Raw genomic sequence first — 26,628 nt, 5'->3', positions numbered from 1 at the left:
TCTAAATATTTGTTTACATGATGTTCTTTTATTTAGTCTGAATATTATTCGTAGTATTTTCTTTTGTATCCGAAATGTTTCCTGATTGCATGCGGCTGACCCCCCAAAAATAATTCCAAAACTGAGGAGTGATTGAACTTTTGCATAGTATATCGATAATAAACTATTTCGTGAAACTGTATCACGTAACCTAAAAGACGCAAAACATAAAGTAGTCAATTTTTTATTTAATGTTTTAACATGGGTTTGCCAAGACAAATCATCATCGATGTAAACACCAATCGAACTGGTGTGGCGTTACCTATATATAAACTATTTTGCTAAATGCCTGATCACATAGAGAGTTAGATCATAACATGCATCAAAATCTCATGTTTGTAAAGATATTGCAGAAATTTTCAGCAGGAAAGAAGAAAATGTAAACCCTACACGAAGCAAATCTCAGAATCATCAGATTAGCATTCGCAGTAAATTTCTAGTTTTGCAGATCACTATAAAATAAAACTATTATCGATATTGACGAAACGTGGGTAAACATCAGTGATGCAGTGAGAGAAGTAGAGCAAGAAAGCATAGGATGTCAGGATGGGGTAATATAAACCGTGGTTCCACGAGAAACGTAATGATGCAAAAGAACAAAGTAAAGGGACCCAATACCATTGGCTTTAGAATCCTAACACTATAACCACTGAAGGATATGAGAGTAGTAAATCCAAAGCTTAACACTGTTGAATACCTACACCATCTTTGAATTTTAGCTCATTGATTGGTATTTTATATTTTCTTTGAAATTAACTGGAATTTTTACATTTTGATTTTATTGAATTCTTCTTGAAGTGAAGCTAAATCTTCTTTTACTTATCGAGCGTATGGAACCCATTTTAACATTTCAATTACTTACCTAGGGATGTTATTGAATCAAATTTTCCTTCAATATTTCCACTATAACATTTGGACAATCATCATCAATGCACACAGTGGCTTAAATCCTTATTGACATCCGACGTTTCAAATGCAGACATCGCATTCATCTTCAGGAATTGTAATGAAGAGGCCGGAGTTGTGAGCATGTATACGCGTATATGGTGGCTACTTAGGGGCAGAGCTGTGAATAGGGGGTTGTGATTGGCCCAACCACAGCTCCGTCCCTAAGCAATCACCATATATTCGTCCTCACATCTCCAGTTTCTTCATTATAATCCCTGGAGATGAATGCGATGTCTACATTTGAAGCGTCGGATGTCAATACCTTCATCTGGCTGATGGGATTTAAACCATTGCGTGCTCCTGATGATGAGTGTCCGAGTGTTATATTCGAAATATTGGAAAAAAAAATTGAATAGGGACATTACTACTGTAGGTGAATAATTTGAAATAAATGACCATTGGTTTTCCAAACTGAACTTGCCTTAGAGATGAATTAAATATTTTCGTTAATTAAATTTGATTATTAACTATTAATACGAGGGTTGTACAGAAAGTGACAAGCGTTTTGAAATAAAAAAAAGTAACAGAATGAACAAACCAAATTGTAATCGCCATGCAAATTAAGGCACTTATCATATCGTGCAGAAGATTTTCAATAAAGTCGCGGTATCAATCTGCCGCCTGCGATTTCAACCACTGGCTTACATAGGCATGCAGTTCGGCATTAGTCTGAAAACGTTGTGTAACCATGCCTTCATCGCTCGGAAAAGATGGTAGTCGCTCTGCGCCAAATTCGAGCTGTATGGTGGGTGATCGAACACCTCCCATCCAAAACCATTCAAGAGCTCTCGGGTACGCTTGGCCGTGTGTGGACGTGACAAAAACAACACCTTCACTCATTATTCCTTGTCCGTACACTTCATAGAGTTGGCGATGGGTTTTAGTTGTCTTTTTTTTTTTCAACAAAAACCTAATCAAAGAACGCACTTCACCAGAGGGGAAATTTTCGATTGCAGTGCACATTGTAACACGTTACAGAAAGCACAGTAAGAGCTATCACAGCTGGATGCGTACTGAGTGTAGCAACGTTCTGATACTAAGATGGCAACTATAGCCCTGCCTACTGCCGCGATAGGCGAAAACGTCTGGGACTTGCTGGACAGCCCTCGTATTATCTATTACAAAATTTAACTTTCATTTAAATAGACTTAAAGAACAAATCAATAAACTTAAACCAATAAAATTACAGTTTATTAAAAAATAATAATTATAATAACAATTTCCAATATAAATCAATGGGCGAGAAGACGAAATAAATATGGTGTCAGTACTCAGCATTTTTAATAGGAAGGAATTATCTACAACACTGAACAAGCTGAGTCATATAAGTGTAAGTGAAATTCCAAAGAAGGTCTAGTCTGTAGAAGTATCTTAGCCAATGAATAATGTGAGAGTATCTTAAAGAATTGTTAAATTGTCAGGAAAAATTGGCTGTAGAATGCTTACTACTATTACTATTATTATTTCTACTACTACTAATAATAATAATAAATATAACAAACAATAACAACAACTGTGTTACTTATTATTGTGTTACTTATGTGTCTATAAACGTTTCCAAAGAAACAATGTTAGAAATGTTCAAATACATGTTGCTGTTCTGTTAACCTATGATTTATTTTTGACTGCAATTAAAAAATGATTGTCGACAATAATTACAATATATACTTATGTGTTTGCATGAGGAATATACATTTATCGGTTTCTTACCTTGACATTAATTCTGTCAATCTGCCTGTTCTGGTTCTCTAACTCTGAACCCATGTCAATGGCCATATTTCTGAGGTTTCCAATCATCGCACTTACTTGATCCATATTCTCTTCCATTTCATCTTCACGAGCATCATTTGTGATCCTGTAAGACACAACAAACGACTTTAAAATCAAAAACTCATTGGAATAATAATAATTTAACTTACGAAGGACAGACTATTATTATTTCTAAGCATCCAAGAAGATCGGCTAATATTATTTTCAAAGTACGAAGACTCCCTAATGTCAAGATCAGGTCAAAATAGTCTAGATTTACATTGACAGTTACTCAAGTCAGTAAATGTCTTAAAAAAAAAAAAAAAAAAAAAAAAAAAAAGTTGATAAATGTATTTCTTAGTTTGAATATTGAAATATCATCAAGATTGAGTCAATTTTCATTAGGTCTTGGCATTTCATGTAGTCGCATCAAAAGAGCCAATATATTTCAATCAAAAATTTGGAGAACTACATATAGTGTAGCCAAACCCAAAATACCACTTAACTCAGTAAGATGTCTTTATTCCGTAAAAAATACGAAAATTTGATTTAGGGGCCGTTCAAAAATGTTGTGGTCCAAAAGCTAATTATTGGCAAAGATCGCAATCTTTTGATCGATGTTTTTGGATCATTCCTAAAATTCTTGTTTTGCAAATTTTAATAAGTTTATCAAAGAACTAGTCTTAAGATGCAACTATGTTATTGAACAATGATTTATATAAGCAGACCAACTTGCTTTCTTTATCCGTCTGTGGTACAGACATACACACCTTCCCTTACACCTTATTAACACCCACACATCCACACACTGTATATTAATATACATATTTCGTGAGTAAACATGAACATTATGTTGTTTTTGTAAGCCGTGGCTCACAGTTTGTAAATAATTGCAATTTGGTGGCATTACTAGTCAATGAAATAGTATCTGACGAGTCAGTCTGTAAATAAATATGTAAGTAAATAATTGATAATGTATACGTAATCTTTATTTTGTAAAAGAGGACTCATGTTTTACGAATAATGTGCATGGCTCAAAAATGTCCAGATCTTATCGTTTCATATAATGCAAAGAGTTTTGCTTTCTGAGGGCTCAATAACTTTGTTTAAAAAAAACGTAGAGAACTCCTTTTCAATCCTGATTAAGTTGAAATAGGATCCAAGGATCCAATGCCAATATTCAATTTTTATGGTGCATAGCCTTCGGATTTCTTACCTAAAGAATTAAGGAACAGTTACGGAACTAGTTTCTCAAAAATGTTTTGTTTCCGATTTATTCATGCATATTAAACCAAAAATGGAATAGGAGAAGGTTTCTAATATACTTGTCTTACATTTGGTATTGGATTTTGCTAATGGCCAACCTGACTTGAGATTAAATTAATTTTCGTTAATACCAGGTAACCATGAGTATCGAAAAAAAGTTACGTAATAGTATTAAATGACCACTGTTGAGACGAGAAAGGATGTAATCCATTTTGTACCCCTGAAGATGAGTGTCCGAGTGTCATTCTCGAAATATTGGAAGAAAAATTGACTAGGAACATTACTAGGAGAATAATTTGAAGTAAATGCCTCTTGCTTCTCCAAAATTAACTTGCATTACAGATGAATTTAACATTTTCTTAAATTAAATCTGAAACATTATGTCTTTGATATGTAAGACCTTAGTCGACATCCTTCCAAATATTTTTCTCATGTTTCATGTTTGTTTTCAGGGTGAAAGAGGTTTATGCAGGTAACTTCGTTAATAAAATAAGTAAATAAGTAAATTTCTGATGATGATATTACACTTTTAGAAGTTAACAGAAAATTTGCAAAAAAAGGAAGAAAAAAGTTTACTTTCTCAGAGTAAAATGGTTTCATATTTCAGTAATACAAAATCTGCTATATAAATAAGTGAGTCTCTGGCAATAAGTTCATGAACTTCAAAATTACAGACACTTTGCACAAATATAATAGGGAAGAAAGAAAGAAAGAAAAGTTTCTTTCCCAGTGTAAAATGGCTGCACAAAAGTATCTTCAACTTAGTTATTAATAAATAAGTACGTACGTAAGTGGATCTCTGACATAAAATTATGATTTTAATGATGACAAAAAATTGTAAAGAAAATGTTTTTTTAAAAAAGTTCTAAAATGACTTCACAACTTATTATGAAAGTTCGTTACTGATTAAATACGTGGATCCTTGATGATAAGTGTACTATCTCAATAATTACAAAAGATTTGTAAAAAGTATATTTTTTTTTTTAACATAAAATGCTTCCACAGAAGCATCTGAAAATTTATTAATAAATAAATATATAAATTAGTGAATCTCTGGTATAAGCAAATCTCAAATCATAAATGAGTGAATCCCATTCTCAGTTCAGCTTTTGAATTAACATTTGAACAATTGAATTAACGAAGGATGATTGATCGCTACTGGTGGCCTTACTTTGCAATATAACCTGCTTGAGGCCCTAATCCATTGCTCTCATCTGTTATTCTTTGCGGCTGGTTGCTCACCACTTTCCCATCATCATTTCCTTTCCACGTCCCTTCATCTTCCTTGAATTGTGCTGACCTAGTGGAGTAAAAAAAAATAGATGTGCCTTAATTTCAACACATTACATAATGAATAACAAAATCTTAATAGTAGTGAATGAATATAAAAGTGAGATCAATCAGTTTTATTACATATATATGATGAAATTATGTAATAAAACTGTTTGGCTACGAGCATATAATTTGAAGTACTTAACAACTATCTCTACAAAAATTGTTGCGAAAGTACCACAGTATTCTGAAACTCAGATATTTGGATAGGGCACATGCTAGTTCCTAAGTGAAGTCTTGACCCAACTGCGGTAGGTCCCATAGTTTTGGAGCTATGGATCTTTAAAGTTCATTTTTTCATGTTTACGGCAGCCTATAACTCCGAAAGGAAGATTTGTGCACCCAGGTTGATCTATACTTTTTGTCTTATCTTGGTGTCAGGAATCACCTTCGAAACGTTGTCGCTGTTGTTTTGAAACACCCTATATATATATATATATATATATATATATATATATATATATATATATATATATATATATATATATATATATATATATAGGGTTTTCTGAAAATAGCGCCCACGGACAACTAAAAGATATTTGCAGGTCGAACTAAAGGCAAAATGCTATATAATGATATACCTTTCTTCAGTCTCTATGGGGAATCAAAAATGTCACTGTGTATCAACGTAGTAGATTAAATTGGAACCATTAGCATTGCTTTGAGAATACACCAAGCAGTTACATTGATTATTATGTTAATAAGTGGTGCTAGTATCAACGTCTGTCGAGCTTAACTGCCGTCTGAAAAGGATCGATGTAACTATTTGATGGATTGGTAAGTCTACTCTATGATTCTATATCTGCGACGTTGCCACATGGTGCGATTCGCGTCTCCAAACGATGACCCGAAAGGTGTAACTACCTAGGTAGATATATATTTTTCGCTTTATTTTGACTTCTAGATTTGTAGAACAGTGCTCTGTAGTCTGTGGGTGCCATTTTTAGAACACCCAAGATCTCATCTAAACGCAGCATAAACACACAATATCAATTTGGAACAATAGTTCAAGCATAATCAAACATTCTGCGGTTGCAAACCGAAACTGTACTTTCCACAATTTACAGAAGTTTTTGAGAACAGGTCTGGTTAAACAGATTGTTCAGTTTGATGGTTCGGATATGGAATTATTGATTTATTATAATGTTTTATTATTCAAACTTTTATTTATTATTTAACTATTATTCAAACATTTAATTATACAAATGCAGTGGCAGTGTACATCATATTGAAAAGTTAGGTATGATTTTTAATAACATCCTAAATTTTACCAAGGGCTTAAATATAGTATTTTACCTCAAATTAGATAACCGTACTTTAAGGTGAATGAATATTTGAAAATCGAAAATATTTCTATCTTTAGATTTAACGGGTAGAAACTCATTTAATTACATTTTAGTGTTGTATTCCACGGAAAGATAGTATTTTGCATCCTGGAAATTATACTGATCCGCTAATCCTAATACCACTGCGGATAGTCTATCAAGTTGTGATTCTATTCATAATTACTCGCATAGAAATACGTGGAAAGCCGATTTTTGTTTGCCCATATCTTGGAATCACCTGGATGGATCGCGCCTATCAGTTAACTCAATCCCTAACTTTTGGGCCCCTACATCCTGATGTTATTGACCCGGTAAGTAGTTCTAGAGACTTGTGTCTCCGGGATGAACAATAGATAGATAGAGTGAATTTATAAAGGAATTTTGATAAACCGAATTCTTTAAAAATAAACATTGATATGGATAATTGAATACAAACATCCATTGTATTATTCATAATTTTATTTCGGGTTGCCCAATATTTTGACAACAGACACATAAAATATACAATTTTATATATAGTGTAGAAATGCAAAACTTTTCTCGTATCACTATTTAAATTTTATTTTTTATTTTGCACAAAATTGCAAAAGTATATTTTGTAATGGAGGATGCTTTTATCAAATTATTACAGAATAAAATTGTAGATAAATACTATATTTTCGTCCTTTATTTACTTTTTTCCTGAAAAATCAAGGGCATTGCATATCATACGAGTTCAACCATGTTAGGTGATGTGAGTTGTAGGGTTGGTGATAGACATTTGGTGCAAGAAGTTCAACCATGTTAGATGATGTGAGTTGTAGGGTTGGTGATAGATATTTGGTGCAAGAAGTTCAACCATGTTAGGTGATGTGAGTTGTAGGGTTGGTGATAGATATTTGGTGCAAGAAGTTCAACCATGTTAGATGATGTGAGTTGTAGGGTTAGTGATGGATATTTGGTGTCAGAAGTTCAACCGTGTTTGATGATATGAGTTGTAGGGTTAGGGAAGAGTGTTTGGGGCCAGAAATCAACCGTGTTAGATGATATGAGTTCTAGGGTTGGTGAAGAGTGTTTGGTACCAGGTACTTGTATTAGTGGAAGAAGATGAAATGTTTCTTCTGGTTGTTATGGAGTATTTGCAATTAACACTATTAAGTAGAATTCACATTAGGATTAAATGATTTTTACGATAAGGATACAGACACATTGTATCTTGAAGATGTTTAAAGAGAGTTGATTAAAGTTGTGAAGTTGAGCTTGAACATATAGATAAAATAAATAAGGTAATATATTAAAGAATTAGTGTTAATTGAATGTTGTAACCGAGTGTATATCAAATTAGTATTTGGTCGTGGATATTTGGAGGCTTAACCACCGCTGAGTTTATTATTTATACAAACCCAATTCATCCGATTGGAACAAACTTCGCATGGTGGTAGACATTAATGTGCTATGCAAATATGTGAAGTATTATGTTGTACAGGCTTTTGCTTCTCTGGTTATGCCTGGTAAAATTTGGAGTCTTATTTACGAAAAAAAAAAAAAAAAAAAACATTGAACGAACTTATAAGATTGAGATCAAATTTGGCGTGATGGTAGACCTTGAATTGCTACGAGGGGAGGATTAGAAACTGAGGTTATAAGGTCGGTATTTCTGGAGTTTCGTCTGTTATAGGGAAATTAGGAGAGTGCGGTAATTTTAATACATGGAGTTGGCAACTGTGCAGAGTTTCAGCCAGCTGCCACCTACGGCGCTATTTGTAGGTAAGCATAAATGGTGACTTCTTTGGAAAACTGGTTTCTCGAAGAAGTCCGCTCAGTTATTCGATTTCTGTGGGCGAAACATCTAAACAAGGCGCGAAACAATCAGAAGGAAACGGCCAGGAATTGTCACCGAGGGCGTTATCTTCCTTCACGACAACTCGTGCCTGCGTACAGCCCTAAGATCACCACGCTGCTGAAGCAGTTTCGTTGGGATATCATTGACAACCCTCTCTACAGCTCAGACCTCGTTCCAAGCGTCTTTCACCTGTTCCCGCATTTGAAGAAGCAACTAGGGGGCCGTCGCTTTGCTTCAGATGTCTGTTGGCTGTATACATGGTGTCTCAGAAGTCCCCTGACATAGGGTAACTGTGTTATTATCAGAGTTGCAATAAAATGTAAGAGGGGAAGCCATCTGCGAATACAATGTTTTCGATCTAAAGTGAAGATTTTTTTTTTAAAAAAAATCAGACGAGCCGTTTGGGCTGTACACTCTTTATGCGCCCAATATTAAAATTAAGATAAAACGTTGCCATTTGCCTGGGACTGGGGGAGGGAAGGACGGGCAGGAGGTGGACAGATTTTGTAAGAGTATGGTGAATGGGGACATGTTTGAAATGGGGTCTGGCCATCGAAACGTTAGCATAACAGACAGTAAATTCATTCACTTATATTGTGGATCCAGGTAAATGGAAACGTTTGATTCTCATTTAACATTGGGTGAATAAAGAGTATACAGCACAAACGGCTAGTCCGATTTAAAAAGATCCTTCACTTTAGATTAAAAATATCATATTTGGAGACGGTTTCCCTGCTTACATTTTGTTGTAGCTCTAATAATAATATCCTGTCAGGGGACTTTTGAGACACCCTATATATGTTTCGCTGTAGGATTTTTGTAATCTTACTTTCTGATCACCCTCGTATATAAAGGTGTGAAATAATATAATGTACAGGTTTCTGGTTTCTAAGTTCAGCATAATCATAATTTGAATCAATTCATCGGGCATAATAAAAACACAGCAAATAATGTTTAAATAGTAATTAAAGGTTAATCTTAGACAAGAAATAGAATAAAATTAAAACTTAATGAACGACGAGTTGTTGTTGATGATAAGTATTTCGCTTGTTTCTATCAATTGTAACGGTGGAAAGTTATAAATATCGTAGTCTTTACGCAGAACATTTTGAGATCCTATACTTTTCACATTCATCACATAAAATATATTTGAATAAAAGATATGTCAACATATGGAAACACTTTTCATGGCACATGTTTGACAATCGTAACCAATTAATTTTAGCATTTTAGAATTTTATCATAATACAACCAACACAAGTTTTATTAGATAAAATAAAGAAGAAAAAAATTAAATGTAAATTTCTGTAAGATTTGTCTTATAATTAAGCTTTAAAAAAAAGTTCTCACGTAGTTCTTATCGGTTCTATTACGGATTCGATGAACAATCAGCAATAGTGTAATTTCCGCTGTCCTCACTTAAATAATGGTTTAGGACATGGCAAGAGAAAATTGAGAGGTTTCGCGGAGTAAAATGAATGGTCATTTATTTACACTAACATATTATAACATAAACGTAAGCACCTTGAAAATTAACCTCTAAAGTCCTGACACTAAACTATCCACATTTTTGTTTGTGCTTGAAATATAATGATTGTTGATACTATCTAATGAACAAGATTAGTAATACACACAGGTGGGAGGTACACAAACGTTACAAAGCAGTTTCTACTACCATGCAAACCTTAGAATAGAAAAAAAAGAACCAGAGGTGCACATAGTGCACCTATGGACTGAAGAGGTTAAACTGCAATGCTTCTTGTGTGGTTGTTGATAACGATGAAAATATCAATGACATTCTTTCAACTTTTCTCGAGTATGCTCAGATTGAGAAATAATCTTGATCCCCTCATTCGATTAATTAAAGTATTATAATCTAACGTTTTTCATGGAAGACGAAAACTCTTTAATAACTTATATCAATGTTATGTTTTGTGTTTATTAGGAATTTTGAAAACCTTGATGTTGGAGTATCGTTGTATTTGACGTTATGGATGTGTTCCTATTTGTTATGACGATAAAGTATCTTGACACACATCCAGATTTGACGAGACGCGAGTCTTGATCTGCAAAATTCAGCGGATTAGTACGGAAACGTTTGTATCATTTAAAGGTTTCTCCACATGATGACTGAAATATTTTTTTTATTTTTATTATTAAACACACGTTTTGAAAATTGGTTGTGTCAGGTTGAAATATTAATCAAAACTGAGCCAGATACATGTATTTTTACCTAACCATTGAATTTTACACGTGCTTATTAACTCTCATACAGGTGCCTGGACACTTATATAGGCATGATGGGAAAGATAATAAACCCAATCTTTAAAAAAAAAGCCATGAAGTCAAATATAATAATACTTCAATATTAGTTCTTTGAAAGTATCCGTACAGATTGAACGAAGCACAAGAACTTGAGATATTTACGTACACTGTGGAGAAACCCACACTAACAGTTTCAAGATGCTTGTGTTTATCTATTATTTTGTGTCAATATAATAATTGTAACCATGTAATTCATCCCCATTCATCACAATTCTCTAACTTCCCTTTTACCTATCTTTTTTTATGAGTGCAGTCAGTTAAGGCAGTGAGAATTCTACCATTGAAGATGGTTCGATAACGGCGTGATACAGCAGAGGATAATATGGTGAGTACATTTTGGGTTCATTTAGGAAAGTTTTTTATCAAGTTGAAATTGATACTATACATATTTTATGAATTTTGTGTATTTCCTTAATGCATATTTTAATATAACTAAAAATATTTTATACAATACCATTCAATTAAGATATATTCACATTGATTCCTATGGAAACTTACTTATTCCAGGGAAGAACACATAGACCACAACATTTTTCCATATCGGCCAAGGCCTTTTCTGCTTCTTTCATGTCGGCGTTGATTTGATCCATTCCCTCCTCGATGTGGTCCAGTTTTTCTGCAGAAAAATATAGCCAATGTTAATATAAAACCTCCAGTACCAGGTAAGACCACAATGGATCTTCGAGTGATGCTTTGTAGTAACGCATTGAAGGAATGATCAAGTCCTCAATGGAATAACATGCAAGCTACAAATCGCTATTGAATTAAGAAATGAGGATTAAAAAAAAAAGTAGTTCTCACTTACCTACGTGTTCAGAAACAAAAATAATTTATTTATGCTTCAGGTGTCATCTTTGGAAATAAAAATATATCATAATCAAGGGAAGTGGAGATCCTCTTCAAGAAAAAAAAAATACGTATGGAGGACACAAATTTCTTTCCTATGTACAACCAACTCCAAAGGTTTAATTCCTTTCAAGAATAATAAATTGTTAATATTTTTATAACCGTTAAATAATTTCTGCTACAGTGGTATTCAATGAGTTAGAAATTCTTAATTAAAAGATTAAAAAAAAAATATATCCAAAAGATTCTGGAAATAATTTTTAAACCTGCTAATTATATTTTGCCAACAAATTGCTGGTTCTTGCCATCAGAATAGTCTCTTTTAATTCAACTACTACAGGTATCCACTTTCAGCATTGTAGTATTTCTGTCTTTCTTTTAAGCAACTAACTTGCTTATTCTTTCTTATCCTAACCATTGCATATTTAAAGGGTAGCCACAAAGTCCTGTTACCCCTTGATAAATGCTAATGCAATTTTTCCCATTACCCCTTGATAAATCCTAATGTAAGTTTTCCCGTTACCTCTTGATAAATGCTAATGTAAGTTTTCCCATTACCCCTTGATAAATGCTAATGCAAGTTTTCCCGTTACTCCTTGATAAATACTAATGTAAGTTTTCCCGTTACCCCTTGATAAACGCTAATGTAAGTTTTCCCGTTACCCCTTCATAAATACTAATGTAAATTTTCCTGTTACCCCTTGATAAATACTAATGTAAAATTTTTCCGTTACCCCTTGATAAATCCTAATGTAAGTTTTCCCATTACCCCTTGATAAATGCTAATGTAAGTTTCCCGTTACCCCTTTAGAAATAAATGCTAATGCAAGTTTTCTCGTTAGCCCTTGATAAATACTAATGTAAATTTTCCTGTTACCCCTTGATAAATACTAATGTAAAATTTTTCCGTTACCCCTTTATGAATAAATGCTAATGTAAGTTTTCCCGTTACCCCTTCATAAATACTAATGTAAATTTTCCTGTTACCCCTTGATAAATACTAATGTAATCTTTTCCGTTACCCCGTAATAAATAATAATGTAACTTTTCCCGTTACCCCTTTATAAAAGCTAATGTAAGGTTTTCTCATTGTTTCAGATTGTGTGAACAATGGCTGATACTTCCAGTTACAGTATTGAAGAACATGTTATTGCAAGTTGTTGGGTGCACGAGAGAAACCACACAGATAAAACACTGGCAGAAGTACGTGCAGACTTTCGGACAGCGTTTAAACTAGATTCTCCTCCGAAACAAACACTTTTACGATGGGAACAGAAACTATTCGCCACAGGAAATGTGAAGGATAAGGAAAGAAGTGGCAGACCGTCAACACGAACAGAAACATGTCGTTTCGTTGCGGCGTCCGTGTAGAGATCGCCGCACAAGTCGACGCGTAAGCAATCTGCGGAACTGGGTATACTCCGGTCGACTATGCAAAAGCACACTCCCGTGCAAGAATTACCCGGATGCCAGAGTAACTTATTTTCAGGTTAACGGGACTTTATGGCCACCCTGTAAATATGACATCATAAATGCAGATGTTTGACTACTAAGTTATTTCTATGTGTGTTTTACTTCCAGTCCTCCCCTCTGGTCTAGTCATTAGCATACGCACGTGATCCTTTGGTGCATGTGGTCCTGGGTTTTATTCCCAATGGGAGAGCGTTCAATGCATTACAGTGGCTCGTATTTCATCTTAAACTGTAGGTCAATGTCTCATAGAGGCTCGGCGCTGTAAAAGGACGCTAAACTTAAAAAAGAAACTTCTACGAGTATTTTGATGCGTTATAAACCATTTGTAAATTTCTATGTAGAAATTCATGATTCTACAAATGTAACTGATCAAGCACTTGGATCATTATGGACAAAGTATCCGAGATGAGATATATTTATATTTATAATATTCTTGAAAATTTCTTTAAGATATAATGTAAGTTGCATGTCCACAAAAACATTTAATGCTATCAATTTCATCTATAGTTTATTCAAAAATTCTATTTTCATAAAAGAAATTCAACTTTTGAACTTACTGTACACTTTTGAAACAAGCTGCAAATAACATTAGTAACTAAAATTATTATCTATAATATTGTAACTATTCAGTAAATTATTTGTTTTCTATGAATCATGAGTTACGCAAAGAATTAAATACGTAATTCGAATGATCCTCAAAACAGACCAAATTTTAACGGAAAATATTAAAAAAAAAAAAAAAAAAAAAAAAAAAATTAGTTTCACCGCCTGCACTACTGGCATCACTGACGTTTTTATATTTAAATTTTCTAAATATGTATAAAGAAACCAAGCAAATCACGAAAAGAAAGTGTAATCCGTATTTCCACTTATGAGATGGCGATTTCTTAAAAAGCAGTATTCAATTTATTTTGAAAGGAAAAGTTTTCATCTTTCTCTACGAATGAGTCACAAAATTATCTTTAAATTTCTTGTGGTGGAAACTTTGGTGTATAACACTCATTTAGCTATTGTTTAAATTTAATAATTTTTATTTATTTATTTATTTTTTTTTTTTTATCAAGATCTGAATTTTAAAACTGACTTTGGTAGTTTCTATGGCGAAAGCTTCAATTGCCTGTCTTTCTGTTGTGGGAGTTTGTAAAATGTTTGCTTTCTTTTAATTCAGAAAAATGAAGTTTATTGTATTGTGGATGCTTATCATATCCTTTGATTCTAACGTAAATATTTTATTTATTTCATGCAAATTTAGTACTATAAACAAATACGTCAATGAACATAATCATTTGTCTGAAAGATACTTCATAGAAACTACAAAATCTGCTTTAAAGATAGACCTTGTCATATAAATGAAACTTTGTGAACATTATTAATACATACACAAACTTTCCACTATTTAAGTTTAAAGATTGTGTTGTAACTCGTTCCTGATAAAAAAAAAAAGCGTTTAGTACATGTAAACTGGTTTATTATTTTTTTTTGTTTTATTTTGTTCTTTATATGTGCATTTTTCTGTTTTGATTTTCCTTTCACAATTCATATCACTCCTGAAGATTCCAAACCTCCCTTTCTCAGTAGATCAATTTAGCAAGTTGTTTTGAACTACTGAGGAAGATGGGTATTCCCGTTGAAACTGTTTAACACTAAGTTCAAAACGACGGGTAGATTAATTTAGTTATTTAACTTATGATTGTTACTGACTATCGTTCCGTTAGTTGCTTTACTAGCTTCTTCAGGATATATTTACAAAATAAATTCTTAATATATATATATGGTTTTAAAGTGAATATACTTGTTGGTTTCTAATTTTAATTTACACTTTTAAAAGATTCTGGTTTTTAACACCCTTCTCTGTTTATACTATTATTGTTCCCGGAACCAATAAATAGAACTGATTGTCACTAATTTAGTTCTCTCTCTCTCTCTTTCTCTCTTTATATACGAGGTATGTTCAAAAAGTATTGAACTTTTGGTTGGCAAAAGCACATTTATTGATTTGGAAATCCGAAACACTAATCCCCTTCAAAATAGTCTGCTTGGTAATGCACACACTTCTTCCAGCTGTTCCATGATTGTTGGAAACATTTTTGGAAAGCCGGTTTTGAAATGGTGAGCAACCGTGCAGTCGCATTCCGCACTATTTCTTCTCTCGACTCAAATCGAGTCCCTTTTAGTGGTATTTTCAGCTTGGAAAATAACCAAAAGTCACACGGAGCCATGTCAGGTGAGTAAGGAGCCTGACGACACACAGGAATCTTGTGTTTGGATATGAAATCTTAAATCAAATTTCGCGGACACTCTCTTCATTCCCCAATTCTCCTTGAAAATTGAATGTACCGATTTGATTGAATGATTTCCGCTTGGATATCGTCAAGCTTTCGGCAAAATTTGATGTACTATTGCGGTTCAAGTTTTTCTGCCATTTTATAAAAAGACTGACGCTCACTACACATCTTCACTCGTTGACCGACTGCCAGTGAATGACAGTTTCAACAGGTGAAAAAAATTCAGGACTGCGCGTAAGTGCCTCATCTACATCTACATTGAAGAAAATCTTCCGCGCTTCATTGGTTTACGCGGGAAAAAAACGAGGTTCAATATCTTTGAACACATCTCGTATGTTTAGTTTTTCAGCAAATTTTCCATAAGCACCAGTGAAAAAAAAACAAAAAAAAACTGTATCTGCTTTCATTATTAAAATTATTGTTATTAATTTTAGTTTCTAAATTTTCTTTGAACTTTATATTAATTTTTAATCTTTTGCAACTTAAAAGATAAATTTAAATATATGTCCTTCCAGAATTGGATGTTTCATCATCCCTAATTTCTTTGTGTTCTTTCTTTGTGGTTGTTACAGTATATACTACATAACACATTTCATATTCTCATTTACATTTTAGTTTGTATACATCCGACAATTTTAGTAGCAGCTTATCTTCCATTGCCTTTAATTCTTTCTGTATTTTTTTAAAAATTGATATTAACATACTTTTTTCATAAAGTGCTCTGAGGAAACTACTAGAGTAAATTCTGAAACGATTGTACATAAAAATGAACACAAGTAAATACCCCCCCCCCAAAAAAAAAAAAAGTTTGCTTAAGGGCGGATTTTCATGCAAACGTCCGTTGCGTTCGTTGCTTGCGATTTCTGTGTGCAGTCAACAGAAACTTGTGTTACACGTACAACCGTAATTAAAACAACTTTCTCAATTGGCTATTCAGCCACATCGTAAGCGAAGAATGCAACGGAAGTTTGCATGAAAATCCGTCTTAATAGTTCAAATGAATAAAAAGTTTTGTTTTTTGCGATCCATTTTTGGTGATTTTATCATTACTTAGTGCGACTTTTGGATGCTGCCTTTAACGTATTTGTTACTTATAATACAGAATACCAATTATATTCTATTGTTCTATTTAAAACTTACATTCTGACTGCATTAAAGTTAATTGATTGACATTTAAATTATTATGTACTTTATCAAGTTACACATGTTTTGTTAATTTAAAATATTATCCCATTTTTTTCCTGACAAATAAATATACAGTTTCTAAAGGGTTAAACATTGATCCTGATTTATAACATACCATATTTTTTATGATAATATTTACGTTTTTAAGTAAAACAGTATACGTATATTAATCAATCTTGTGAAAAACAAATTAAAAACGTAGAAACAAATTAAATATTAGTAAAAATGTAGTTTCAAAACTATCAACGAATTCAATTTTCCTTGTCATGTACTTACATTTAGTGCACTATGTATTATTCTCATATTATTATAAGTAAACAACTGTAATACTTATATCTCAAAGTTGTAATATTACACTTGTGCTCAGATAAAAAAAATGACAATTATATATCAAACTAATCCCTGGGGAAATAAACAATTAGATTAGTTACATATCAAAGAAAGACTGCAAAATATCATATGTGAAATGATGAAAGCACTGTAGAAAATTTGATGTTAAGCTGCGGTCGGCACAAAAGAAATATTAATGTGCATAAATACTGTTTTGTACTATTTAGAAACTATTATTAGCTAGAGTGCATAATTAAAAATTCATATACGCAAACTGTTATCAAATCGTTGCAGGAAGAGTCTTTGATTTCAACGTATCTTCAGTGTAACATGCACTACAAAGAATTCGAAAATGTCCTTACCTTGATCCATCGATTCCATTTACTTATTTTTTTTTTAAAAAAAACATCTTTCTTTGACTTATTTTTGAAACGTTGGTTATAATCATTATTAAAATACTAAGTCCAGTACAGTTAGCAACAAATATCTGTAATTCGAACAATACTTTGCTTGCTATTTTATCTCTCTTTTTACATTCTCTTGGTGGGAAAAAACTGTTCTAATGTTCACTAAATTACTTCATTCATGTTAAATTTTACATGTGTAAATTCAGGATTTTTTTTTCTAAGCAGTAGTAAACCAGATAACTTTTCAATTTCTGGTTTGAATTATCTTACTCTTAAGACTGTATTTCCGTTCTGGAAAAATACATTTCTCATTTCCAACCTTATCGATTTGGATATTAATATTCTTGTTGACGTGTCTAATTTAAATAATCTTTTACTCTATATTTGCACCAACCAACCTATAGACGCCTTCTTTTGCAAATATCGCTTAAGACCAGTTGGTACTTATTTACATGACTTGTGACATTTTACTGTATCGTGTTCGTACAAGGAAGGTTCGTGAAAATTCAAGAAAGCGTAATGAAACATGTCCAGAAAGGAAAAATTACTTGAACACAGTTTCCAAGAAATTGTCTTCAAAGTTGTAATAAATACATTGGTTTCTGGAAGAACTAAAACTTAAATAATAATTTTGAACATAAAACTCTGAACATAGTTCTGAATTATTATCTATAATTTCCGACAAAAGACTCCTGTTAAAATTTATCAAACTGTCGTTTCTGTCGAGCACCAACATACCCTGCTTGTTGACAATTCAAGAAAAACTAACACCACATGCAAGTGCCCTTTCCTATTATAGCAATCTGGACACGAGATGAATATGAACAATTTAATATAAATCTGAAATTTAAAACAACCCTCTATTCACAATTATCTTTCAAATCTCATAATCTTTTGACCAAAGAAATGATTGATCTATAAATCTGAGACAAAATACCCGCTATTCACAATTATCTTTCGGGTCTCATAATCTCTTGACCAAAAGAATGATTGATCTATAAATCTGAGCCAAAAATACCCGCTATTCACAATTATCTTTCGGGTCTCATAATCTCTTGACCAAAAGAATGATTGATCTATAAATCTGAGACAAAACTACCCGCTATTCACAATTATCTTTCGGGTCTCATAATCTCTTGACCAAAACAATAATTGGTCTTACTTTTTCCAATTTCTATTTATCTTACTATTTTGCGGTTTTTCCTACAGAATTAAACGTGAAAAATAGTTGAGTCTGATACTCTTCGTTATTGCAAGTTAGTGGAGATTAGCTGTTCTAATGTGCAGACACATACTTGAAGTAAATTTGAAATCAGTTGTCAGCACTCAGATATGAATTTTGTTTAGCCAGAGTTCTTTTGATTTTGTTCAACTCAAAATGTGCTGAACTATTCGTAGTATTCGAAGACTTCTAATAGACTTGAAATTCTTAATGAAAAATAACTCATAGAGGATCATGATTCTTAGAGTTCAAATATTACTTTTATTTTTAATTATTTTCAGGGGCGAGAACAGTTTTACAGCCTTAATTCAAGGATCCAATCCAATATTTAACTCTATATATAGGAAAAATGGAAACCTAACTTAAGTTGATGGTGGCTTCTTTGAATTTGGAAAGATCTCCTTACCTATCTAGAAATTTCGCTATGAAAACGAACAACCACAAGTGAGACAGATTGTTGTCAACTGTATGGATAATGATAGAAATATCTCAAAACTGAAAACAGTTAAAAGACATTTCTGCTGTAAACTATACAAATATAATTGTTTAGAAACATTTACTTCTAGAACAGAATAATCTTAAAATCTAATTGTTCTCGGCCAAGTAAAATTTGTCATGGGCTTATGTGTGAGCTTTTTTTTTTTTTTTTTATTAAGGCTTCTTAAAATGTCGACTTTAAGTGTCAATTTGTATAAGAAATCAGAATCAGATATCGAGAACTTCCTCTGTGGTTAGCTCCGACTCACGACCTTGCTTTCACTGATTGATCAATCAATTTAATTTTTTGAAATCATAGAAGAAGTTTTCTAGTATTTATCTATGAAAATTGATGTTTTCTTTATGAGTTAAAGACGAAATTATATATGTTTTTGACCCTTTGGAATATGTAACAAGTTTTACTTGGCTAGAAGTGACTAGGAACTGAAAATAATTGTTTAATATAAGGAATGACAAGATTACTTCCTTTTTACTAGAAAGAGATTCTGTTCTAGATGCTTATTAGAAGGTTTCATTAATTCTGATTTTAACAGTCCATCATCTAGGAACGTTCTGTAATTTTATTATGTTTACAATTTGTTTGTATATTTTTAATGTGCTTTATCAAATAAAATCACATTGATAATATATATTCTTTGGGATAAAAGTAATGGTATGAAGGATCATATTCTTTTTAGTTGGCCTTCCAAGTTTAGTTGCTAATGACTACGAAGGTCTAATTAAAATGATGATTTGAAGAAGTGGGGGAATTTTTGATCAAAATATTTTGCATCGACAAAAATGTACTCCTGAATATCTTTATATGGGTTTATGCAATACTAATCACATAACAAAATAAAGAAATATAGGCGATTTATTGAATTTGTTAATTTGTTTTTCCTTATTATTATTACAATGTTTCAGCATTGTAGATATCTATCCATATGTAGGGTAACACAATGATAAAATATTTTGTTGAAAGTAGTTCTAATAACAGACAGAATTATGCTATAAAAGTGTCTCTGTACAGATATTCTACAGTATGTTAATTAAATAATTTTAAGAACTTCATATATTATTTGTTTTAAAGAAAAAGTACGTGAAAAATGTAAAACTTTGCTTGCCTTTTTATTCATGAAAATATAACACGGGGGACATGCCAAAAGTTTCTAGATATTAAAATCCAAATAGCGTTTAAAAGCGTATGCTCTGTAGTGATGAAACTTATAACTGTAAGACTGCAGGTTTGTTTGTTTGAAAAATAGAGACCTACAAGTGTAGATTAGTTTGAGTTTGTCAGTTGGTAACAATGGAGCTCGAGCGACGCGATTGTCGTGCAATGCGATTACGATTTTTTTTACGATTTAAGTACAGTTTAACGCAAGAATAGTGCCATGATCGTTTAGAAAAGTGTTTCGAGGACTTAGTCTCTTCACGCGCAACCATTTTAAATTGGATTGCGGAACTTAAAAACGTGGTCAACGAAGTCTGACAGATGAGCCTTGCTCTGGGCATCCTAGCACCGCAGTTATAGATGAAAATGTCGCAGCAGTAAGAAATCTTGTGAAAAAGGATCGCCATATCGCATACAAAAAAACTCAATCAACATTGAAGGTCGGATGAACTGCAGGCCAATTCATGATAAGAGATTATCTCGGCCTTTCCAAACGTTGCAGTCTCTGGCTTCCACATATACTTATGCCTGAGCGAAAAGATGGCCGCGTGGAGTGGTGCCGCTATATAACATTACTGCATCTATGCCTCCGAAACAAAACAGCAGTCGACAGTATGTTTTTTTCTACATGAAACTTAACCTTCGAAAATTAAACGAGCATGAAACATGTATAATGTTATGGTAGCATTTTTTTTCCCTCTAAGACCGGCCATATAGCAACTACACAGATGATCGACATACGGTGATAGCAGAGTGATATATTACTTATTGCTTTCTAAGTGTCTTTAAAGCTTGGAGATCTGCCCACAGAAAGTCTTCACTGTTTCACTTTCTTCTTCATTACGACAATGCACGGCCACACACAGCAGTCTATACTTTGGAATTTCTGCAGGAGAGTGAAGTCTGCATTCTACTACACCCGGTTTATTTCCCAGATTCAGCTCCGTGTGAAGTGTCTTCTTCCCAAAATTCAGGAAAGAGCTTCGAAGACGCCGCTTTTAAATAAGTGAAGAGTCTATCGCAGCATATAATAATGAAATTTCGGATATTCGAAAATACGAATTTTTAAAAATATTTGACTTGTGTTTTTTTTTAAGAATGCAAAAAAGTACAATTTCTCATGGGGAATACTTTCAGAAATTGTGAAAAGTTTCATGTATGTAAATTGATTTTCCCAACAGTTTCTAGAAACTTTCAGCACGCCCCTTGTATATTGCGATTTAATACTTTTTTGTAAAATTGCAAAACGTCTATTACTCACTGTATGGTAATATTTCACATACCTTTTCAATAGGTTAATCTATATTTACGGTATCTCTACTACACGAAGGGAATAGTATCACAGGGTTTTGATATTACTAACGTTATTCAAACAGACAGAAAAAACAATGTAAACCAATTGAGAGTATATTAGTGTAGCAATCTAATGTCAAAATGTAGTGTCTGTTTTTATGAAAAGAATGCACAGATTCAGTTCATAATACTGATAAGTCCTTAATGAATATTTGTTTGATCCTACTCGTTAGGTTAATGTTAGTTGACACTTCTCAGATATAAATAAAATAAGTAAATTTTTATAAGGTAAATCACAATGAGCTCATATGAATTCCTTTTTAAATATAGGCACTAACTACATTAGAAGGTAAATATATATATATACGAAAACGTCTAGGTAATACTTTACTGTTTTTTGGTTTCCAACATGCACGAGGAGTAAACATGCAAATGTATTTAATACGGTGTCTAATTATGCATATGTAAACCAATAATTACAATAATCCTTTTAATTTGGTTTTGTATTTACTGTAAATGCAAGAGGCATTCAATGCTAATTTAATAAATAACTATAAAATATCAGTTTTTGACATTAATATTAAATTACTAACAATATTGTGTACAAATTTTTCAGTTTTAAATTATTTGTTAGTTGATTAACAAAAATGTAAGTATAATCCAGTGATTACTTTAAGTTCTCGAACAACATTTACAAAATAATGTGTTTAATATTAATGTTTTTTTATATGATGAAGTTAAACATAATTATTTTAATTTTATAGTTTTACTTCACTTAAAATATTTTTAATCACAAATTCTATGATTGCTTATACGATGGTCTTATAGACGTAATGTTTTACTCAAAATCATAATAAATATGTACTCTATCTGAATGAGCAAAATTATATTATGTAATTACTATGAAGGTACCATGCTGAGTGAGCAGGAACTGTTTCTACTATACTATGCAATTTAACTTACTACTTATATATATACAGGGTGTTTCAAAACAATACCGACAACGCTTGGCAAGTGATTCCTGATACCAAGAGAAGACAAAAAGTATAGACCAACCTGGGTACACAAATGCTTCCTTTCGGAGTTATATAGGCTGCCGGAAACATGAAAAAATTAACTTTAAAGATCCATACCTCCAATACTATGGGACTTACCGTAGTCGGATCAAGACTTTACTTAGGAATAAATATGTGCGCTATCCAAAAATACATATTTTGAGAATCCTGCGGTACTCATGCAATAATTTTTAGGGAGGGAGTTTGGTTTCAGGCACATAATTTGAAGTATTCACCAACTACCTCTATAAAAATTGTTACGGAAGTACCGCAAGATTCTGAAACATGGATATTTGGATAGGGCACATACTAGTTCCTAAATAAAGTCTTAATGCGACAGTGGAAGGTCCCATACTATTGGAGCTATGGATCTTTAAAGTTCATTTTTTTTTCTTTTTTTATGTTTTCGGCAGCCTATATAACTCCGAAAGGAAGCATTTGTGCACCCAGGTTGGTCTATACTTTTTGTCTTATCTTAGTGTCAAGAATCACCTCCCAAACGTTGTCGATGTTGTTTTGAAATTCGCTATATATATATATATGGTGTTTCAAAGCAACACCTACAATGTTTGAGTGGTGATTCCTGACACCAAGATATATAATTTCTACTTTTAATTATCAGATAACATTTAAAATTCAGATAAATATTAAAATATTAATGTAAATATGGAGGTCAAACAATACTAATGCATTGAAATATACGTTATTTGAATGACTACAAATCTACTTAAATAATAATCTTGAAATGATAAATCCTACATCAAGCATACGTTGAATTATTTATTAATCATTTATTGTGTATATACATATATATGTGTGTGTGTGTTTAATTTTGAAGAAAAACTTACATATACTTTGGTTGGTAAAACTTCAGACATAGAATCATCAAAACTATCTAAGAAGAGTTTTTTCTACTTAGAAAACGAAAACTACTTTTACTTGCAACACTCAAAAAATATATAGCATTAAAATACAAAGTACTAAAGCCAATTGAATGAACCACAGAAGGGATATTACGATAATATCACATACAGAAATTCGGCATGTATCATTCAAATGAATATTTTCATCGGTGAGATAGTTTGAATCTAATATATCGGCAAGAAAAATGATTTGATGGTATAGTTAAAAATGTCTGGATAAAATATACTCACTAAGGTTATGTTCTTTACATTGTTAATTAGTTTTTTCCACTGTACTTTAAACAATTCTTATATTTCTTTATATTTTATCGTATCATCTGGATCTGTTTCACATTGTCATGTAGCAAATGTAATGTACAAACTTATATACTGTAGCATAGGTATTGTATATTTATATTTTTACAATTAGTACTATATACTATTTCAAATGTACATATAATACAGGGTGATTTTTTTAAAAAAGCTCACGGATTTCATTTGGGTCTAGAATTTCTAAGTGAAGTGCGATTTTCATGCGGTTTGTGGCAAATGATAACGAAGTATGAGAGATTTATGTTTACTAGTTTAAATTTATCCGGGGTAATATGGGCCACGCTTCAAGAAAAACAGCATATATTTGTTAGACCTTACAACTGGAATGAGATGCAGTGCGGTGTGGAAATTTGAGTTTTCTTCGTTAGATGGCAACCTCGCCAAGGTCAATAAGAAACAGGAAACTGGGCCGTTATATTAGGAATTATGCTATACATATTTGTGCTGCTGTGTGAGTATGATCAGGACACAGTGAGAATAGTGTACTCTTTGGAGCAACATGAGTTTATCGTTAAAAATTTTTGGAGAACGAAGTCTGTTGTTGTTAAGCAAAGGGCATTTAGAAACAAATTTGTCTCACGTTCTATCCCAGACAGGAACATAATATGTTCACTAGTGAATACATTGGAAGAGACATGATCGCTTCTGAGTGAGACAGGAAACCATAGGACCCCGCAGGCGGATATTGTGCAAGATGTCAGTTCTCGAATCCTTAGATTGCTCATGAAATCTCTCCGTCGTTTGTCGCAAGAAACCGGCTATAGCTATTCAACATGTAATCTATGGGTCTTACCACTAACACTTAATTTGTATCCTCACTAAAGCTTAATTTGTATTCAGCAGTTTCACTTCAAAAATCCAAAACCTCATTCCAATTGTAAGGTACGTTGGTAAATATTTGTTGTTTTTCTTGAGGCGTGTTCGATATTATCCTGGATGAATTTAAACAAGTAAACATAGTTCCATAAATGTTCCATCATTCCCTGATCTTTTGCCACAAACTGCATTAAAATCGGACTTAATGTAGAAATTCTAGAGCCAAATGAAATCTTTGAGTTTTAAAAGATCACCCTGTATGATCTGCTGGAAGATGAATAAACCTAATCAAATTTCTAAGCAAATATATCGGTATCAAAGGTTACTATTAATTTTATTTTCGTGGATATTATTACATTATTGTCTTCTCGTGTACACAAATGAAGGAAAATAACATATATGTTCAGTGTTCGCTTTACTTGCTGGTTCAGGAAAGAAATACATTGCAGATTTTTTTCTGTTAATTTTTATACAGTATTTCTCTCAAGATATTTTTTTTTCTCAAAATATGATTTTCTAAATTTTTAATAAAATAAATATAAAGCTTATAAATAAAAATGTATGAAATTGCACTTCTTATTTAAATGCTAACAGGGATATGATTTTTTTTTTTTTTTTTTTGTTTTACATAACTATAAAGTTTAAAATTGTTGGACAAATGGATTTAATGTTATGCTAAAATATGACGATTTAAACCCGCTGTATTCTCCTTTATACTACGCTGTTAACGAAAAAGTCTAATACTGTTGTAGCACTACTACTACTCTTTTCATAAAAGTGATAATATTCAAATTTGATGTTCGAAGCATTCCATTAAATCATATGTTTTGATTGCAGTTACTTAAGTTCGAAGCAAGTCTTGATCTTCTGCTGTTAAAAAAAAAAAGTAATCAAATACGATAAAACTTCATGCTTTCTACTGTCTTTCCTTTGTGCGAAGTTCAAGCAAAAAACTTGTTTTGCTTATATTTCTCTACGGAGTGTTACATTAGTTGGAATGCAGTAGCATCATGCTTCATGCAAGAGCAAATTCTTGTTCTTTTCAGTGCTGTAATCCATTCAAAATTCATCACTTCTACAAAATGAGTTAAGTAAATAGGTCTTACCAACCTTATTTCCAGATTTTTTAAATGTAAATATCATTAGATGATTACATGCCATAAATAATAATAATAATAGTAAGAATAAAGAATTTCAAGCAAATAGCACTGAACTGAATACAACCTACCTCCCTGGTCATCAAGAGCGACCAGTGTGCGAATGCCGGCTTCCTTGCTCTGAACAGCACAAAAGAAAGTGATATTATTTAGTTATAGAAGAAAGAATGTGTAATTACAAGTTTTTTTTTAAAAGAGGAATTATTTTTGATTTATTTCAGAAGTATGCAGTCCATCCGAAGAAGGATAGTTTTAGTGGCCTCCAATAATAAAGCAAAAAGTAATATCCTTGGAATTTGATTTCATAGAAGACAGAGTTTGTTTTAAAAAGAGATATCAGTAAAATGGCTAATTTATATTTCTTAATTAAGTGTTAATTTGACGGTGATCAAATATCAGAAAACGTATTCGAATGAGAAGGTGATATTACCTAGAAAATGAAATACATCCAGTAAAGCTTTGGGGTGAAATAAACAGAAAATTAAAAAAAAAAAACATATTCTAAATGTTCTAATTGTTTTCAAACGAATAGACAAATATCATGTAGTTGCCATTTCTAGGAAATCCTTTTTACCTCATATTGCTCTTTTAAAAGCAAATTCTTCAATTTCCTAAAATAAATAATAAGAAAAGAGTGTCACAATTCTAATAAAATTTATAAAATTTTTATTCTGTTTTTTTAGTTTTCATAATGGTATGTACAGAAAGAAGGAAACAGAGTCAAATAGAACAAAAAACACATAGAACAAAAAATTCAAATACATACCCATCCTTCAAGAGCGCAACACCGCCTACTTTTTACATTGTACATTCTCACTTTGCACTTGTAATATATTATATATCATTATTTGTAGATCTGTGATT

The 26,628-nt window shown here is 32.2% G+C and overlaps 2 protein-coding genes across 16 annotated transcripts in view; one reads left to right on the top strand and one right to left on the bottom strand.

Annotated features, from left to right (window-relative positions):
* Positions 1 to 25,961, top strand: part of LOC145663891 (uncharacterized) — a 65,199-nt gene extending 39,238 nt beyond the window's left edge. For 11 of the 13 annotated variants that reach the window (XR_014127288.1, XR_014127289.1, XR_014127285.1 and 8 more), the window contains 3 exons: positions 11,063 to 11,134; positions 11,317 to 11,471; positions 12,754 to 18,831. The gene's annotated coding sequence lies outside the window, so the exon portion shown is untranslated. The other 2 variants (XM_081730050.1, XM_081730051.1) reach the window with 2 other exon arrangements.
* The window catches only part of LOC145663892 (synaptosomal-associated protein 25-like), a 154,220-nt gene that overhangs the window by 7,399 nt on the left and 120,193 nt on the right, over positions 1 to 26,628 (bottom strand). For all 3 annotated transcript variants that reach the window (XM_081730056.1, XM_081730055.1, XM_081730054.1), the window contains exons 4-7: positions 25,836 to 25,884; positions 11,308 to 11,425; positions 5,174 to 5,302; positions 2,698 to 2,842 (exon numbers count right to left, since the gene is read on the bottom strand). In XM_081730056.1, coding sequence (XP_081586182.1) covers positions 2,698 to 2,842; positions 5,174 to 5,302; positions 11,308 to 11,425; positions 25,836 to 25,884 — 441 coding nt within the window. The remainder of the gene's footprint in view (positions 1 to 2,697; positions 2,843 to 5,173; positions 5,303 to 11,307; positions 11,426 to 25,835; positions 25,885 to 26,628) is intronic.

Source organism: Thermobia domestica, chromosome 11, assembly GCF_964235325.1.
Source record: "Thermobia domestica chromosome 11, izTheDome1.hap1.1, whole genome shotgun sequence".
Lineage (NCBI taxonomy): Eukaryota > Metazoa > Arthropoda > Insecta > Zygentoma > Lepismatidae > Thermobia > Thermobia domestica.
The sequence above is the reverse complement of the archived record's forward strand: the minus strand, read 5'-3'. Positions and strand labels throughout refer to the sequence as shown.